The 19,581-nt window shown below is 43.3% G+C and overlaps 1 protein-coding gene across 4 annotated transcripts in view; it reads left to right on the forward strand.

The window, feature by feature from the left end:
• Positions 1-19,581, forward strand: part of kdm6a (lysine (K)-specific demethylase 6A) — a 60,497-nt gene that overhangs the window by 15,193 nt on the left and 25,723 nt on the right. For all 4 annotated transcript variants that reach the window (XM_018749995.2, XM_018749994.2, XM_018749997.2 and 1 more), the window contains 3 exons: positions 5,292-5,400; positions 7,721-7,770; positions 15,575-15,633. In XM_018749995.2, the coding sequence (XP_018605511.2) occupies positions 5,292-5,400; positions 7,721-7,770; positions 15,575-15,633 (218 nt within the window). The remainder of the gene's footprint in view (positions 1-5,291; positions 5,401-7,720; positions 7,771-15,574; positions 15,634-19,581) is intronic.

The following is a 19,581-nucleotide window of genomic DNA, read 5'->3' on the forward strand; positions in this document are numbered from 1 at the left end:
CTTTAATTGATGTCGTTGCTTGAGATTGTTCATGTGCTAGGAAGCAGGAAGTAAACAGTTCTCTAACTGAAAAGTGCCATTTTTTTTGAAGGAGTGCTTAAGACTGTTTCCATGGAAACAGATGCGATGTACCGCATCCTATAATTGCGCATGTGCTTGATAACTTTTCTAAATAACACACAGCACAAAACGAGGGTGCGAATGAAAAAAAAACAATGAGTCAAATTAATGCAAACACATGTTGCAATATAGATGAAGCTATCAAGTCATTTACAGAGTTTAACAATTTTAAATGCTTTATTAGTGGAGCCTTGTGTAGTACTGATGTACTGTTTCTTTTCATTCTAGAGTGCTATACGTATTTGTTGCTAGAGAATTTGCAGTTATTGATATGACATTTGGTTAATAAAATTAGTAGTTGGTCTTGTTGTGGGAGGAGGATGGTGTCTGTGTGCTTTGCAGAGTAAAAGACAAAATTAAATAATGCTGGACGGTGCATGAAATGCCTGCTGTGGAAGAAAAGTGACGGCACAACAGGACAAAATATGGCGTACTGAATGATAAGGGGCGTGCTCGTGTCTGACTGCTCACGCTGTGACCTGATAGAGGTTGAGGAAGTTGGCACTTGTCATTGCCATTCATTTTCCGTAAGTAAATATAAAGGTATTATCTTCAGGCCACTTTCGGCCATAGATGTGTATATGTCTTATTGGTTATCCTGTGTGTTAATTCAACAGATATTGAGAGAGCCTGGTCTTAAGTGGCCTCTGAAGTAGGAAGAAACCCGTAAAACACCAAGCCTGCATATTTTTACATGGAATACATACACATTTTTACTGTGCACATAGCTGAACAGAGCCTGACACGAGGGCAAAGGTTTCTTTTTCGTTGTCTGTCATCGTACATCACCGCTCGTCATTTACAATTTGAAAACTTGCATGGTACCTGTTGTAACAAGAAGCTAATGTTTTTCGTCTGTGCGAAGCGTTAAAAAAAACCCCCTTGGTTTAAGATGTTAAAAGTGGATAGTGGATTTTCTATCTGGACGCGTAAACATTTGCCTTAACAGCCAAGTGTTTGCTCATTTACGGTAAAACCCTCGGCTGGCGCTAATGGATTTGTAACAAGCGGCCCCCGAGGGACCGGATCTGGCGCTTTAAAATATCAATCACAGCACTTAATTGTCCAAAATAAGTGTGTTTGCGTGAGAAGGCCGTGTGAGTCCAGCGGCGCTTCAAGGCGCTGTCTCCGCGGTGCTGTCGGCATCTCCATCACACTTTAAAGTCACTTAAGTGGCTGGCCGTGTTACATATTCTTTTGTGAAGACGTACTTAAGATCATTTGCTACCTGCGGTGTGAACGCGTGTTTGCGGCCCCGAATAAGTTGGTCTCGAACGGGGTCTGCAGCAGCTCGCTTGCATTCACTCGCCGTGGTATCGCTTCCTTGGGTTGTGGTTTTTGTCTCGCTCAACCTTTTATTGGCGTGTCCTTTGTAGGAAGGTGGGGGTGGCATGTTATTGCCATTGCACTGTAACAGTCAGCGCCATGACACTCGGTACAGTGACCGTCCTTGCTGTGACAATCGTTGCCGTGACAATCAGTATAGTGACGTCATCGCCGTGACTGATTTTACAGGCTGCTGTAAGTACAGCATCACCCGTATTGTGACCTAGCACGTTAACACCAGCAATGCAGAAATAACTAGTTTGGGGGGGGGGGGGGTCTCTGCCCAGTTACAAGAATCTAAACTTTTGTTTTCCCTCATAGTTTTCACAATTATTTCCAAAAAAGGCTCATTTGTGTTTGAACAACTGTGTCCATGTTTCTCTTCTGCAATAAAAGGGACACTTTTATGATTTTGTGCAGCTAGACTTCTGGGGGGGTTCAGCCAGTATCTTGGTCAGGTCTATTTTTGTCTTGCTAAGTCAGTTTTTCTTCTATTGTTTTTGTTTTTATATGGTCTTTTTTTTTTTTAAAAAAAAAAAAAAAACGCTTTTACCTTTTTCATATACAGGCCGTTGATACTACATTACACTGAAGAATACAGCCTTGAACAATAAAGAATAAAAGAGCTTATAAAAATAGGCACTTCACATAAATGTTAGTATAACGAATAAAGGTGAACACTGAAGTTTATATAAAATGAATAATGAACTTAATTTGGGGGGGGAAAAAAATAAAAAAAAAAATGTACAAAAAGCCCAGTGTCTTTGCGACATATTAAACATTTAAGTGCCACAGCTGCTCAGTAAGGTTTGTTTGATTAAAAACAAACCGAGTTGTCATCAGATTTGTCACACACATCTTCCACCGAGAAAAGATGTTCAGATTATCTGCCCAGTAATAACATTTAAATTAGGGGAGGCGAAACCCGAGCCCTCCTCCTGCCTTCAGTTTGTGTAGGTACTTTTTTTTTTTTTATATTCCGTCTTGCCGTCTCATATGAATGAAATTATCCTCGATTACAATTTCTTGGAAACTTTTTGTGGTATCAAAGCTGGAATGGATTGGAAGAGATATGAAAATCTTGGGAGTATCGCCATTTTCAGGGCATTAATCGGACCTTGATGGAAGCCAAGTCCTCCAGAGTTGTAGTGTTTGCGAAACTTGCGCCTCTTTATTTCTGCTTTCCGTTGCAAACCGAACGGTGTTCCGTAACAATGTGTCAGAGTCAGGTTACGAAGGCATCGACCCCCTTTGCTCCCAGTGCTCCGTAAATGCAGAAGAAGAGCTACATGAGCTCGTGGCGATGTAGCAGCGGTGCAGTAGGATAGAGCTGTCCTCCAGTACCGGTTATGCAGCGTACCGTGGTACGTCATCAGTGTAAAGCGCATGTGTTGTGGACGCCACGGCCGTTTGCTGCGTCGGGATGCCATCTCACTCCTGAGGCCCGCGATTCCATTGTTGTGGCAAATAAGGTGACAAAGATGCTCACAATTCCTCTTTTGTTACAGTTGCTGCTTCACGGGAGGCACGAATAATTTTGATCCGTTTATAAACCTCCTTTCAAATCCACTTTTTTAAGGGTCGCAAAAGTATAAGACCATTCAGTTTTATCGCATGTTGCACATCTAGTGACCTCAAACGTCTTTATGCTTATTCTGTAATACGTTAAATAAATGTGTCAGATTGAAACGTGTCTCATGGGCACAGCGACTAGCCTCTTGGTGGTGCAAAAGGATGTGGGTTCGATCCCCGCTTTGTCTCTGTGGAGTTTGTATGTTCTCCCTGTGTCTGCTCTGGTTTCCTCCCACAGTCCAAAGACATGCTGCTCAGGTTCCCTCATAGTGTATGAGTGACACAGAGAGAGAGTGCTCCATTGATGTATGGATGAGTGACCCAGTGTAAGTAGTGTATCTAGCAGTGTAAGTCACCTTGGTGAATGAGGTGTGTGGGCTGATGATACTACATAGAGTTCATTGGAAGTCGCTTTGGAAGAAAGCATCTGTTAAATGAAGTAATGTAAATGTGTCAAATTCAAATGTGTCACAGTCAGATGTGTCAGATTTAAGACCCTGGTTATTGTCTACAAATGTGTCAATAGAACTGCTCCCAACTATTTACAAGACTTGATCAACCGCTACACCCCAACCAGAACCCTTCGCTCATCTACTTCTGCTCGCTTGGTGGTCCCAGGCACAAAAAAGCAAAGCATGAAGATTCTCAGTTCTGGCTCCGTTGTGGCGGAATAACCTCCCCCTCTCACTCAGAACTGCTGAAACTCTGTCTACATTCAAGAAGGGTCTGAAAACTCACCTTTTCCGGACCCATTTAGCCCAAGATCTCTCCAGCTCATGTACGGTGTAAATGTTCACACACCGTAACTTCATGATCATCCCCGGGTGAACCTTTATACAGCCGCTACTCCAGCATTGTATGAGTATGTTTGTTTGTGTATTTTATTAAAAAAACACTAAATGTAGGAAGGTTACCAGGATTCATCTATCCTGCGTTTTATGCACCTATTCGTGCGATGAACCTCGGTGCATAAAGTGGAAAGAAACAAACTAAGTTTACTTAAGAATCGCACGCCTGCAACTATGTCTCTCTTTCTCCTAATGTAATGTACAAATTGTATTTTCTCTGAGATGCTGCTAAATGGATGAACGTAAATAAATGTAAATGTCTTAGGCCTCTGATCTTGGTGTATTTGGACCATACGGATCGCCCAGAGCCGCAGGAATGGAATTTTAATCAAATACCTGCAACTCCTATCAAAAATATATGTATATAGAAAATGTGTGCTCTTTATTATGATGGCCCCACTTCCTAGTTGTGCAGCGTGATTGGTACATGTGAGCTCTGCGCGATCAGTCTGCCACGTCTCTTCAACGTGGGTCTTCGCTCCATCGCTCGGTGGAAATAGAACCTCCTTTATTTGATCAAGTCAGACTGGTGTTGTTTGCTATGCGTGAATATAAAGGATGCAGGTTTGAGTACGGAATCACGTAGTCTTAAAAGATTGATTCACGAGGAGCTTCTGCACACGTTCATCGATTAGTTATTTTAAAACCTCTTTAGCAAGTGGCACGTCTCACATTTTCAAGCGACCTTTTTAACAATGGACAGATAGATATTTCATCAGATGCTGCCCCCCGTCTGTCCGATAAGCACATGCTCCCCAGGGCTGTGTCCGCTCACCCCCACCCCCCACCTCAACCACTACTGGTCAGTTATACTCTTCTGCTTATTTTGCACTACCTTCAATAACTACTCTACTGAATATGCATATTTAAGTTCATTTTCTTGCACTTTTTTGTTTGCGCAGTCTTGATGCTTCCACTGTTTTTGTTTTGTATATTATTGTTTGTGCAGAATGATTGTCTTGCCTGTTATTGTGTGGGTTTTTTTTTTTTTTTTAAAAAATGCTTGGCACTGAACCACAATTCCAGTATGTTTTACATGCTGGTAATGAAGTGTCCTGAGCTCAGAGTTTATAGTTTTTACCGTTAACAAAGTGAAAGTCCCTCGAAAACATTGATACCCTTTGCTGATGAACCTCACCCATCACTGTTGCTGAGATTCTCACTGGAGGAATTTTGTGTGCGTGTGTGCGTGTGCGTGCACGCTCATTTTTTTGAATTCATCCTGCTCTTCCCGTTCATTCGGAACTGGGCTCTGGCACACGGTTTGTACTAGACGGCTCTGGTAAGTGTTGCTCCTGTCGGTCCAGCTTTCCACCCCCAGGGCTGCTCTCCTCCCGTGTTTTGGCAATCACGTTGGCATGATGAGGTGGAGAATGTTTTCCGTTTTTACGAATTAGTGAACTGATTTTTCTGCTTTCCCCACAGGCCATTCGCTGCTACGAATCTCTAATCTTGAAAGCTGAAGGAAAAGTGGATCCTGAGCTGTTCTGCCAGCTTGGTCACTTCAACCTCCTCCTGGAGGACTACCCAAAAGGTACCTCTCTCCCCGTTCTACGTGCTTTGCGTGGCAGAGCAGAGGTCATACATGATGCATGATTTCCAAACAGCTCTCGCTGCACTGTCACAGTGTGTTGCTGTGCAGTTTACTTTCTGTACCATCAATATTCTTACTATTCTTTAGAAAATCACTTAGGTGATGCGGTGTTCAAACATTTCCAATGTGTTTTTAATTACGTTTTCTTCACTTGGCAATTTTCTGAATTTCGTGTAAATGTCAACAATATTTGTGTCCAGCCTTTAGTCAGCAGTACGGTTCACCCAAACAGCGTAGTAGTGTGGGACCGCCTTCATTTAACTCACTTCCACAGTGTTTACAGGTCCTGTCTGGTGTCTGTGGGTGATCAATAATACAATGTAACTAAATTTCATTATGTTTATCCCCCCCATTCAGTTTTGCTGGATTAAATTTACTTTTGTCGTTAGTTCATACTACATGTCCCTTGTTAGAAAATATTCCACATTTTTGAAATCAGCAAATATTGGCACTGGGTTCCAAGTACCAAATATTCCTGTTCCTTTTAGGATGTGATGCTTTCTGTAATGTGTTGGTACTTTTGAGAAATGTTGTAGTGCCTTCTACAGTCTTCCACTGGCTTTAAAGTACCGAACTAAAACTGACACTCTGCTTTAACTAGTGGTATTTTTTTTTTTAATAGTTATTAACTTTTATTAATTGAGACATATAGGTAAAAAATCAGTTTGAACTGATGAAGAGAAGAGTCGCGAGTGGACTGCTGGTCCCAATTATGTTCATGAGCTGTGAAGCTAGTGTACTTATTTGTATGCTAGTTGTTCTTTGAAGACACTGTTTCTGTGCAGCGAGGTGTCTGTCTGTAAAAGCGTACCGTGTTCCCAGGCTCTGCGTCCTGTGTGACAGTGATGTGCAGCTGCGTTGTAACGATTGTGTTTTGTTGTGGTAAAAACGGTTTTGCTGTTTTTCTCCGGGTTCTCTGTTTCTTGCATGCGATTAATGTTTTTCCCACAGGGGCAGTACAGTTGCATCGGTGTGAAGCTCTCGGAAGGTGTGTTCCTCAATCACAGGGAGACATGGCTGCCTGTGCTGTATTGTCAATGTGCCATGGCAACACTCCTTAGTGTGATCACACTTCTGTTTTTTACCCTTTTCCCTCCAATTTTCTTTTAATACTCACGTGTGCAATGTTTTCTTACTCGTTTAGACCACCGAAATGCTTATTAAATGGTATAGGAGCCCTCCTGATTGTGAGAATTGCATCGTGGTTTTTGGCTTGTGAAGGCAGTGTTCAGTGGAGCTCATTTGGTTCATACAGGCCTTATAGATGAATCCTCCTCTTGCTGAAGTGACTGTAAGGGCATGATGTGTTTCTTTGCATTTCATTCCACTCTTTTCTTTTCCATTGTTTTTGCTGAAGTATGACGTAAGCTGAATTGGTGTTAGTTGAGGATGCAGCTTGTAATTTTGCCAAAATGCTTTCGCTGATCTTCAGAGGTTGGACTGAGCAATGTTTTCGTCCGAAATAAGGGTTAGGGCTAGGGTTTGTTCTTGGGTTAAGGTTGGTTCTTGGGTTCGAGGGGTAGGGTTGGTGCTTGGGTTCTGGTTTTAGGCTTGGTTCTTGGTTTTTATGTGTTCAGTTGCAGAACATTTAATGTGTTTAACGAACTTGTAGGTACAGCTTGTTTAGTGTATGATGACAGTCTGTCATACAAGTCTTTCTCCACTCAGGCTTTGTATGAAATGACAGCCACTACACCTCTCAGGTACCTCTTAGTCGCAGAAGCACACTGCTTTCCTCTCATGGTTGTCTTCCAGGACAGTTGGGTCTTTGGCAAATTGGAAAATTGTTGCTCTCCCCTTGCGCTTCCTGCAAAGTGTGTTTGTCCCCTTGCATGTGTACAGCGCGGGAGGCTGCGGGCTTTTCAAGAGAGAGGTCGAGTATCTGCCTTGTTTTGCCTGATGATCGCTCACGTTAAATTGTCGTCTTATTTTCAAGCCTTTTGATGACTCTGCAGAAGCATTAGGAGAATTAATATGGCTAATGCATACCGGTAACACAAGGAGTGACTCACAATCATTTGGTAATTGTCCGCATCGGAGCTTAAATGGAATAAATGTAATATTGTGTGTCTCGTGTCGATGTGTCAACAAGAATGTTGCCGATTGTCTCACTAATCAGATTCCCTTCTCTTGGAACTGTACCTTCAAGAGAGTTTTTATTTTGGTGTTTGTGTAAATGTGAGGGTAGCTGTGGAGAGTTGTCACCGAAAGACTCCTTATTTACATTTTTTGTTCTTTCTTCTCTTTTTCTTCCTCACAGCATTATCCGCATACCAGAGGTACTACAGTTTACAGTCGGACTACTGGAAGGTGAGTTCCTACTAAAGGATATTATATTTGGGGGTCAGCTGATGATGTGGCGGTTAGAGCTGTTGCGTTCAGATCCGAAAGTTGCAGCTTCAAGCCTTGCCTGTTGCCGTAGTAACCTTTAGCAGTACACTTACCTGAAATTGGTTCCGGAAAATTGTCCAGCTGTATAAACAGATAAATGATTGTAAATTGTCAGTCGCTTTGGAGAAAGCGTCACTTAAATGAATAAATGTAAATATTTGTCAAACTGTGTTTAATGCTGAAAAATAATCCAGTGTTTTTGACACCTTTCTCTGAGGTGGGTCTTGTTGCTTTGGTGACGTGACAAGCAAGATGTCAAGGGATGGAGTTAAAGCTGAGACATGGATATCTGCTTGGTGGTTGATGGGTCTCTTCCCAGGCCATGTGAGGGGAGGAGAGGGGAGGGATGGATTGGTGGCCCTGGCAGGTCAATTAATTTCAATTAATTTTTGTGTAGAGCCCTTCCCAACATGTTGCTTCAGAGTGACTAACAGAAATACAGTCAGTACAGTTTTACAAAAGTCTAACAAAGGCAGCAAAGGAGAGGAAACTAAACTCCTAAAGTTAGCCTGGGGGTTGAGGGCCAACAGACTGCCTGCTCTCCAGGGAAGGCCAGTGCTACACAGTAAATGTCAGTTCTGTCCAAGAACTTTCTAGTGCGGTCAGGTGATCGTCTGGACACAGTCTGTCTGGTTAGCAGATGATGCACAGGTCAGGCCGTCCTCCTGTGCCCCAAGCAGCAGTTACGGGGGCAAGAACTAGTGTATGTGTGTGTGTGTGTGTGTGTGTGTGTGTGTGTGTGTGTGTGTGTGTAAATAGACAGAAGCAAGGCAGGTCTTTTAAGGATCTCCAACCCCAGACCTTATGGTCACTGATGTGACCCCACTGGGGCTCTGCAGGTCCAGGCCTTGGAGACCATGGCTCTACGCAGACATCAGTATGCTTCGCTGTCATGTTGTTCGTAGGAATGAAGAATGAATGGCAGTGTATGCAGGTCTGTCGAATACCGTTGCGCGTGCCAAATGAAAGCCATTACGGCCTGATAATTTAATGCCCATAACATCTGCCTGTTTTACAGCTCAGTGTGCGGAATATTTACGTAATGAGCGGCCTGCTTGTGTGTGATAAGGCCTCAACAATATGAGCTGGTCCAAAGAAGTGGACGTTGGGCTTCATTTCGCCATTAAAAGTGAAGCGTTTATGGCGGAGGAGGGTGCTGATGCATATTCATTGTCGAGGCCTTTTCTTCACGTACTTCTGATTTTATTCACTGTAAATATATGTAAAACTGCCAATCATTTAGAAACACGATATGTTACTGGCTTTTCCCTCATGATATTCAGAGAGGTCTTGGAATCACAGACAGACTAGAAGCCTGCGAGTCTCTAGGGGTGTCTCCGGGTCACCTGACAGCCCCTGACACGAGTCATCGCCCATAAGCTCCGCCTCCATGTGCTCAGTCATCGTAGCGGATGAACTGTTGCGCACTCCAATGGGTGCGTACTGTTAAAGTTCGCTGTCAGGTAAAGTGGTTTCTTCAGACACATGCAGCCAACCCCACGTAGGTATTCCTGACAGCACGACTCCTGTCCCTGGTGAATGGTGCAGAGCAGCCGTTCAACGACGGTAAAGGAAACATTGAGTAAACTCACGGTAACACAAAATACATGAACTACGTGCAGAAACTTGGTTATGCGTAGGACAAAGGAACATGGGAGAAGTGATTGTAGAGACTGTCAGTGAGACAGGAAACACAACTTTCAGTTCATATCAAACACCGTCTTGTAATATTACGACCAAAACAGCACATCCATGCTATTATACTATTCAATAAGCTGATCCTTTTTACCAAAGCAGCTTAGTGTCAAGCTGTGTAAAATGATTTACCCATTTATGGAGTTGGGTAATTTTAACTGGAACAATTCAGGGTACCTTCCTCCAGGATACTGGAGATTTCTCCTATTTTGAATTCTTTTAAACTGAAAACATGTAACTATTAACTCAGTTGCCTTCGGTAATTGTGATGAGGACTGAGGAGAGACTCAAGGCACACATGAAAGTCGTGCTGTTATTTGTGTTCATGAAAGAGGGCATGCTGCTGTCCTTCATGGGAACTGTGGTGTTGCTTCTGTTTCAGTTGGCTTTTGTTGGAATTAATGTAGGGAGTGCGCGGCTGGTCGATTAAAGGTGTGGTGGTCATTATGTATCTTCATTAGGACTCTATCAATGGATATCGGCTGAAAATGAAAGACAATGTTTTATATTGATTCTAACATTAACATTGAGTTTGAGCAAGGAGAACAATGTATACCGCTGTAATTCCAAGTAGAAGTGCTTCGGTCTTGGTAAGAATCCTTGAATTGTGAAGCCTCAAACTGTCTCGCTTATTTAGCTCTCTGATAGTGCGTTTGTTCTGCTGTGGTTTTAGAAAGACAGCGGGAAGGATCGTTTTGACAGCAGCTTGGAGTAGCGGCTAAAGCTTTTGCGCATGGCCAGTGTGCTGCTTGGTTTCATGATGAGTGTTGCAGATGAGTTGTGGAAAATGTACACTCATTCTTATCGCAGCAGGGTGAATCCCGACCCCAGTTTGTCCTGTTCCTCTGTATGACACACCACTACGTTCCCTTGGAGCCAGTAGTCGGCTTGGGCAGCTGGTAGCGTAGTGGTTCGAGCTCCTGCCTTTGGATTCAAAGGTTGATGCTTCAAATCCCACCTACTGCTGTAGTCCCCTGAACAAGGTGGTAACCCTGAGTTGCTCCAGTAAAGTTGCCGAGTTGTGTAAATGGCTAAATAAATGTAAGTAGCTTAACGTTGTTAGTCTCTTTGGAGAAAATGTAAATATGTAAATGTAAAGCGTTGCCACCCTGTTAGGCGAATTTCTGCTGAGAGGGCTCACGTTACCTTTATTTCCGTTGGAGAAAAACTGGTCACCTACTGTTTGGGTGTCCTGTTAAATACCAAAATTAGGTAGGTAGGTAGGTAGATAGATAGATAGAAGGGTTCTCTTCCAGGACCCTTTTGTCAGTCTAAATTTACGCAAGTTGGAATTAACCCTACCTCACGGGCTATATATACATTTTTACTGTCAGTGCATATACAGATAACTAAAATGTTATTTTATCAGCTTCTTTCATGTGAAATGCACGTTAAAAAATGCATTTAATAATTAAAGTACAGGTTTGCGCCATTTAACGATGGGGTTACGTTCTGCGAAAGCAGTCGCAGTCCGACTTCGTCGTTGAGCGAAGACCATGGAGTGTACAGTACTGTCTTACATTACAGAACTTTAAGTAGGAGTACACTTAAATAACAAAACTACTGTACAGTAAATACATAAACCAGTAACAGAGTTGTTTATTATCATTATCATGTATTATGTACTATACATAAATTGTATATACTTTCATATGCCTGGCAGCACAGTTGGTTTGTTTACAAAACACACTTAAAACATGTGAGCGTTAACGACCCATATGACGGTAACGACATCGCTCTTTAGGAATTTTTCAGTCCGTTTTATTTTTATGGGACCACCCTGAGGGTCATATATGCACTCCGTTTCGTGTACTTGTATTAATTGTATAAAGTACTGTAAAAAATATTGTACATACAGTATGCATATAAAACATTACAGTAATATAAATGTAAGTGCTAAATAAATACTGAGCCATTAACATAGTACATTCAGGTTTACATTTATTCATTTTATTTGATATTTTTCTCCAAAGTGACGTACAGCTCAGAGGAAACAAGTGTGTTTGTCTGATGCCGCTGTCTCAATCAGCATAGCTTACAGAGGTGGCTGCATATAGAATTGCATTTATCAGTAAAAACTGATGGTAATAATCAGACTTTACCAGTTCCTGTGAGGAAATTCACTCACGGTGCCACTGTGACTTTGGGATGAAACTGGAACAACGTAAATGCATAATGTAACGGTAGTAATTGCCAAATAGAGTAGGGCCACCTTTTGCCTTCAGAGCAGCTTCAGTCCTTCTTGGAATGCAGTTGTACGAGTCCTGGACTGTGCGTCGTTTTGAGGAACTGTGCGTCGTTCCTCAAAATGGAAAGCCTCCAGTTCTTTGAGGGAAGAAGGTGGTGGAATTTTACTTCCTACAAAGGATCGGTGATGATTAAACGTGGTGATTGAGACGTCTGAAATTTGTATAGCAGTATGCGTGGGGCCATTGTCATCCTGGAATATGGGACCATTGTGAGGGAACTGCGTTCGCACCAGTGCCGTGGAGTCGGAAGCAATTATTGTACAGTAATGTACAGACTCCGACTACATGTACCGTATATGACGGCGTATAAATTGATCCGGTGTGTAGGTCGACCCCCAAAAATGAGAGGTGTAATATAGGGTTAGGCCTAGATTCGCCAGATAATCTGACCCCCAAGGTAATGTGCAACTCTTGGGAAGTGCTGTGGAGTCAGAAGGAATTATTGGGTTACTGGAGTCGGAGTCGAAGGTTTTGTGTGCCGACTCCACAGCCCTGGTTTGGACCATAGGAAGCACCTGGTCCTGTGAAGTGGTCCCATATTCTTTGGCTGTTCTACGACTATGCAGAACAATCATTGGACCTAATTCGTGAGATGACTGCCCATACCACTGTAGATCCCTTGCTGTGTTTAACAGCTGGCAGCAGACATTGTTGGTTGAAGGCATCCTGTGTCTTTCCCCAAACATCTCAAACATAAAGCCCACCAGATGTAGGAAATGGGGGTGAAGGAAGACTCGGTAGACCATAGTTTGTTTTCCCGTTGCTCAGAGGTCTGGGTTTGTGCTCCTTATACCTGGTTGTGTGTCTTTGTGCGTTGGCTTTCGATACGAGCAGTTTTTGGACAGCAGCCCTGTCATAAATTCCAACTTTGTGAAACTCGTCATGTTCGGTTCTTGTCGAGGCTGTAGTTCCGTGGTAATTTTTGAGCCTGATCTTTGTGGTCTTTACCAACTTTCCAGCGAAGCGTTTGTCTGTCGCTGCCGACGAGCTTCTACTCGGGAGCACTGCTCCTCTTTGCCGTCGTCCACGTTGGACATGTGCTGTCATTATTTTTAAGACTTTTCCTCTTGACGCGTTAAATAACGTAGGAGTTTTTGTGACCGATGCACCTGCAGTTCCGCCAACTCCGTACATTTGGCCTCTTTAGACCTCCGATTTGCCGCTTTGCTTCGAAAGCACACGTACCACAGTGCTCATGGTCACACCTCTTTTAAAGCAGACATACACGGCCAAAGTGAGTCACCTTTGCAGCTGTGTTTGTTAATCTGGTTTTGCTACTTGAGACTCGAGCTCAGTTATCGTGTCGATTCTCTCTTGTCCGCCTCCTCTGTTGTTGTAAGCCCTACTTTGTCGTCATGCAGGACCCCGATATGAGGGCTCGGCATCCGTTTTCCCGACATATTGTTCTCTCAAAAATCAAACTCTGCCTGTGTCGTACACACAGGTAAAAACGGGCATGTTGTGCATATTTACAGGAGGTTCTGCACAGCGGAGCGGAGTTGCGACTCGATGCGACTGTGACACGTGACTCAACTTCAGCACTTTTAACGGAACATGGCAATGACTCCCGAAATATGACACATTTTTTCTGTGTGAAGTCAGTTGGTCAGGGCAATTTTCCATGTGCTCTTATTTCTCAGCCCCCCCCCCCCATTCCTGTGTGAGCTTGGCACATGACATCACACACGTTTGGCAGTTAAACTTTCGTGAGCAGATTAGCTTTTATAGCCAGTTAATGAATGTTCGAGCCTCATCTCCAGCTGTAGTACCCTAAAGTGCTCCAGTAAAATTACCCAGGTGTATAAATGGGTAAATAGTGTAAGTATCTTAACACTGTAAGTCACTTTGGAAAAAAAGTGTCAGTGAAATGAATACATGTAAATGTATGTAAGTGCAACGTGATGGTGATGTGTGCGAAGTGATGATCATCTTATTTGTATTCTGGAGTTGTGTGTGTGTGTGTGTGTGTGTGTGTGTGTGTGTGTGTGTGTGTGAGTGAGTGAGAGAGAGAGAGCGGGACCATGGCTGGTGACATCATTATTGTAAGAGCTATATGCAATAACATTCCCACTACAGAGGACAGGATGGCTGTGACAGTAGACCTGTACAAAGTACACTTGGGTCGGCACATGTTTTAATCACGTTTCTCGTGTCTCAAGTCTTATGGTTGTGCCGAAGTTGCAACCTGGGAATAATCATTAAATCTGTGGATCTCCCCCTTTTGTGGCTGCGACCCTGAGTGCAGTCTAGTCCTGACCCGGTGACCCTGAACGCCGGTACTGTACATGTTCATTAACCGGTCGTTTTCACACTTTTTGGTCATTCATCTACTTTTATTGAAAGAATTAACAACACATATTGTTTTTAAAAGTTTTCTCAACTGGGCAGAATGAAAAGCAGATTTATATGAAGTTGGGATGAGAGTCTGTTTAGCTTGTGGGGGTTTTAAATGACAGCGTTGACCAGTGAGAGTGCGACTGCTGTCCACTTCCTGTTCAGAAGATTCCCACAGCAACAGAGAAATTTGGTAGGAAGACCAGTTAAATGTAGTATTTCATACAAATATGGTCTCTACTAACGTGTAACTGTCACTTTTGGGGGCTGTGGTACTTGTGGTGTTCGGTGCAGCAACGCCTCGTATCTTCATACAATCTAGTTATTGCTGTTTTGGATTTTATCTTCCAGGCTTTATAACCTTCACTGGATAGTTGTTTAACCCAGGGCAGATTTACAGTATTTATTTGTCTGGCACGTTTCTCCCAAGCAACTAAATATTTTAGGTTTGTACTTAGTGGTTTACCCATTTATGCTGCTTGGGAAGTTTTACTGCATAGGTTTAGGATAAAGTACCGCGGTGAAGGGTGCTACAGCCGGATTTGAACCTGGATCCTTTAAACACAAGGAGGCGGTTCTAATCCTTGCGCCACCTCCTGCCGTGGTCTGAAAGTGGTGCTGCTTGACAGCTCAGGCCTTGTGCCTTTGTAAACACACTGACTTTTTAAAAAAAAAAAAAAAACATGGGGAGTGTGTGTGTGTGTGTGTGTGCAGGAAGCTGTGGTTGAGAAACAACCTTGTGGTTTCTGCTTTTGAGTCACACGCCACAGTTTCTAGCCGATGTGAGATTAGATTGCGGCTCCCCCCCGCCCCCCCACATTCCTGCTCGGCATACCCGTGGCTCCGCCCCCTTTCACAGTAATGGCGACATTTGCGTGACTTCATTCTCCTCCACGTGTAAGTGCGAAGCAGGGCATGGAAGTAGCTCTTTGCTTCTGTCATGCCATTCTTTTCCACAACCGTGCAGTGATTCCCCTGAACAAATGTAATGCGGTAAGCATGGTAAGGGAAGCCTCAGGCAGTGAGGACCACTAATTATTAACAGTAAAAACAATGTGAAGAGCCATATATATGTTATCCTGAGTAGCACTGGAGAGGGCAAAGGGTGATGATGTGCTTGGTTGGACCGGTGCCTGAAGGTCACGAGGTTGAAGGAGTTTCCCTGGTTCATAGGTGTCACGCTCTGTTTTACTGCTCTTCTCGGCAACCCCTGTTATTTACTCCTGTTGCCTTCGTTACATCAACAAATTTATTTCAAGAAATTCTTAAGTGTTGTGGTTGCTGACTGCCGCACGCCCCGTGAACCCACACTTAAGGGTTACATTGGAAGGGCCGTTCCGGGTCACCACCACCCGGCACAAAGTAACCCTTTGCACTCCTCAGAAAGGTTCAACTGTATGCTCCAGGTGACCTTAACCATCTTTTCTTCTCTGCGTTTCTTTCAGAATGCTGCCTTTTTATATGGCCTCGGTATGGTTTACTTCCATTACAACGCATTTCAGTGGTAAGTACCCGTCCGCTCTCGGGACACGTCCTGCACGCGAGACCTTGACCGCTGCTGAACGCGGTTGCGTGCAACTGTTTGTTCTGGTACCCCGACAAAACACGGATTTCAGCTGCGCAAAGTCACAACTGCCAAGAAAAAAAAAGTCCACATTATTGATTGCGTAGCTTTTTCACATTCATGTCGAACAGTCCTGATGTCCAGAGCTTGTGTGGCGCTCAGGTGTGGTGTTCTGATTCTGATATGTAGCAAAGCACACATACAGCACTTGCTTTCCCCCCCCTCCCCTCTTCTCAGTTTTTCCTCATACCACTTTTAAGATAACGTGTTTTTGAATAGCCTGTGTGTTGTCGAACTTGGGTGCGTGTTCTGTAAGGCTGGAGCTGTTTCTCGCCGTTTGCATTACTTGGGTGTTCCCGTGTCCTCCGCGTTCAAGAGTCGGCGATTAATTCGGAAAGCTTCCTTGAGCACTTCGCCCACGGTGAGAGGAGCTCAGAGGAGCCAGTCGGGCCCCACTATGCCCACTCTGCTCTTTGGCTGCTTGACGGAGTGGTAACGTCAAGGTGCAGCGGAGCCAGTCGGGCATCGGAGGCCGTTACTCAACGTTTACTCTAAATCGCATCACATTTTTTCCCCCACTTTATGTAGTTTCCGATGTATATGTGCTGGATGTTTGTCCGAAAAGCCAGCGTTTTAACAAAAAAACACAGAAAAACAAACAGATTGCCCTGAAGTTTTTCTCTTTTTTTGCTGGTGCAGTAGTTGAAACAAGCACTTTTGTGCCTGTCATAACAAAAGACATGTCAGTTGATTTATAAAGGTCTTTATTATTGAAATATGACAATATGAGTACATGCCACAGGTGTTTAATAATGCTCTCTTTCTATAATGAGAGAATGTTGGCAGGATTGTGAGAGCTGTAAGTGTAACATTTGGGATGTTGTGGGAATTGTCGAGTGATTGTAGAGTTGGGGGGTTGTCGGAATTTGGTGCTTTTCGGAGGAGACGCGCTCGCTGTGTTGCATCACGGAACGGCGCTCAACTCAGTCGCTGCCTCATAACCGTTAATCACGTCATGAATAAAAGCTCTTGGAAAGTCGGTCGGTCTCTCGTTTCATTTTCAGGTCAAAACTACATGTACGTGTTTATGTGACTTGGGTCATTTTCAGAAATTCTTCTGGAAACAGCGTGTAATCAGTGTTGACACAACAGATGAAGTCATAGTTAGTCGTGGGGGGGGAGACAGTTTCTGAAGTGAATGGGTGTGCACACACACACAACCAAGATGACTGATGCTTCGTTATGGGCTGAAATGTGGCTGTGTGCTCCTCCCCTGTCTCATTAAAGTTTAATATTGGCTAAACTGTCCTCGGAAGAGGAGGCTGAGGGCTTGCACAGGGACGGGCGTTTCAACACTTTCCCTTCTCCACTTTTGGTCCCTGGGTTATGGATGGGCATGAACTTCAACATGTACGTGGAAAGGACGTCTCTGCGCAACCTAGTATTTACCGGGCTCTTTTATTAATACCTCAGGGTGCTTGGTTTGCGTGACATTTTAACGTCCTAATCAATTTTTGAAAAATTGTTCCAAAATCTCATCTTGTTTGCTTTATCTGGGGAACATCTAATTGTCATAATCCACACAATACTGGCTTGTTTGGTTGTTTTGCAATAAACTTGAATTTGATCATAAGTGGGTTGTTCAACGGACAGGTTAGGATGGGCTCTCGGCATGTAGTTCCACTTGACAGTGTGACACATCCTTTGCTTTACCTGCAGAGGTTTGCAGTCGTTCCATTGTCAGCTCCTCGTGTTCGAGTTAAGGATTTTCAAAGATACAAACATTTCCCCGTTTTCCTCTGTCTTAATTTTTGGAGACCAGTTAAAAAAAAACCTGCTTTCCTGTGTCTCATATCTCAATCAAAATATTGAGATGGAGTAAAAACAGAGTAGGATCGTGGGACTGCCTTTATTCAGCTGGCTTCCATGGTGTTGACAGCTCATGTCCGCTTTCCTGAATGGCGGTGATCGTTAACAATGAGGAACGTTGCTCATGTTTACGGGACGAAGCAGTTCAGATGTATTGTTACTTTTCAATCGTTTCGAGCTCATTTTAATGTTAACCTTATTGTTAAGTTAGCGTTGCACTGAGATGCGGTGGCGACAGGTCCAGGATGTACCCTGTCTCGTGCCGTGTGCTTCCTGGATACAGCGGCGCCACTGCCGCCCTGCACTGTACAGGCGGTTAAAGTTAATGCACCGACGGAAGTGCAAAATCATTTTATTTATTACAGCTTTGTCTGAGGCTTTTACATAATGCAGCCCAATCGTTAGTGGAAGGATGTCTCTATTAGTGTATTTCAGCAACAAAGAGCGCGAGAAATGCAGACACTCAATTCTCCAAGTGCCGTCATTTAGTCCCAAACCCACCGTTTTTGCTGGCACACATTACACAAGTAGCTACACGTTAAACTGAAACGCAGTATTTTTTTAATTTTTTTATTTTATTTTAATTTTAAAACTGCTAATGTAGTGAAAGCTTATGGAGCAGATAGGAGGTCAAGTGACAGTATCCTTGGAGGGGTAAGCAAGTCAAGTTACACATACAGGTGGTCCTCCAATTACCAGGGGGTTTCGTTCCGATGACGTCGTCACAAGTCAGCTTTTGTCCCAAGTTGCACACCCTTTATTATATAAACCACAGCGATAAAGAATTAACATACATGAATGCTTCATTTTTTTTTATAATAGGCTTTTGTTATGTTTTTTCACTAATTCCACACATTGTTAAAAAATACTAATATACAGCAGTTTATGGCATAATACTGTAATTATTTTTTTCAAGATGCACTGTTTTCACTTTCATTTCTAAATGTTTTCTTTCACTTTCTTACCCCCACAGTGCCAGAATGCTCATGTTTTTCACTTACTAGAGACTGTAAATAAAAAGCAACAAAGGGCATCATAAATTAAATTTTGATTAAATAAAACAAAGTTTTAAGCGGAGAAAGGTGGATGGATGGATGGATAAAACAAAGTTTTTTTGTAAATAAAGCGTGGTTGATGATGAGACACACAGACTCAATGGACATTATGACCAAACGTTGGGGCTCAAATATAATAAGGTTGATTAGATGGCCGCCGTAAATCCGGGTCTTTGTACGTCCGCTTTGAGTTTTTAGGAAACCAATGAAAAAATAACCCATCTGCAAACTTTGTGATCTGTTATGCAAATTTTGCCATTGAAAATGGTTACCTTGTATGATGGCAGAAACCATTTACTTTAACCATTTACCATGAAGCTCTGAAAAGTCTGCACAGCGTCATCTGTGACACGTTTAAGTGATTTCATGTTCTGCTCACTTTCCTTTTTCATGTGGGCTTTCTACTTGGATGTCAACAAGCGTCACCAGCTTTGTAAATGTTGGCCCGTCCTGTATGGTACAGCTGAGACGTGGCGACCACCGTGTCTCTGAGGGACGATGCAGTAAATACCCGGAATGGAGCGTCCCCAGTGACCCGCGGTCGAGTTTGTAGGGACGCTTTGCTGCCATCGTGCCTGCGGACATGTGAAAATGACAGTTCATCAATGAAATTTAATCAGGGAGGATCTGAGACATGGGTTTCTGTGTAATGGCCTTTAAAGAGCTTAAGTTATCCCTGCAGCATACAGTAAGATAACAGGAGGGTGGATGATAAAGATGACATTTTCAGCCCTGATTCAGTACAATTTTAGCACATTTCTTGTGAAAGTGCTTTGTGCGGGCCCCTCTTTGTCATTTTCGTAAGTGCCGTGTGCCCTGCTGCGTACGACGTACGCGATCCATAATCTACCGTTTAACCCCTTTATGGAATCGATCCAATGGTGCCAAGTATGTGTGAGTTAACTTGGTTACTGTTGCTTTGAATCCGTTCTCCAGTTTTTGAAATCATGGAGAAAATTTCATT

This window comes from Scleropages formosus, chromosome 1 (assembly GCF_900964775.1).
Source record: "Scleropages formosus chromosome 1, fSclFor1.1, whole genome shotgun sequence".
In the NCBI taxonomy this organism is placed as follows: domain Eukaryota; kingdom Metazoa; phylum Chordata; class Actinopteri; order Osteoglossiformes; family Osteoglossidae; genus Scleropages; species Scleropages formosus.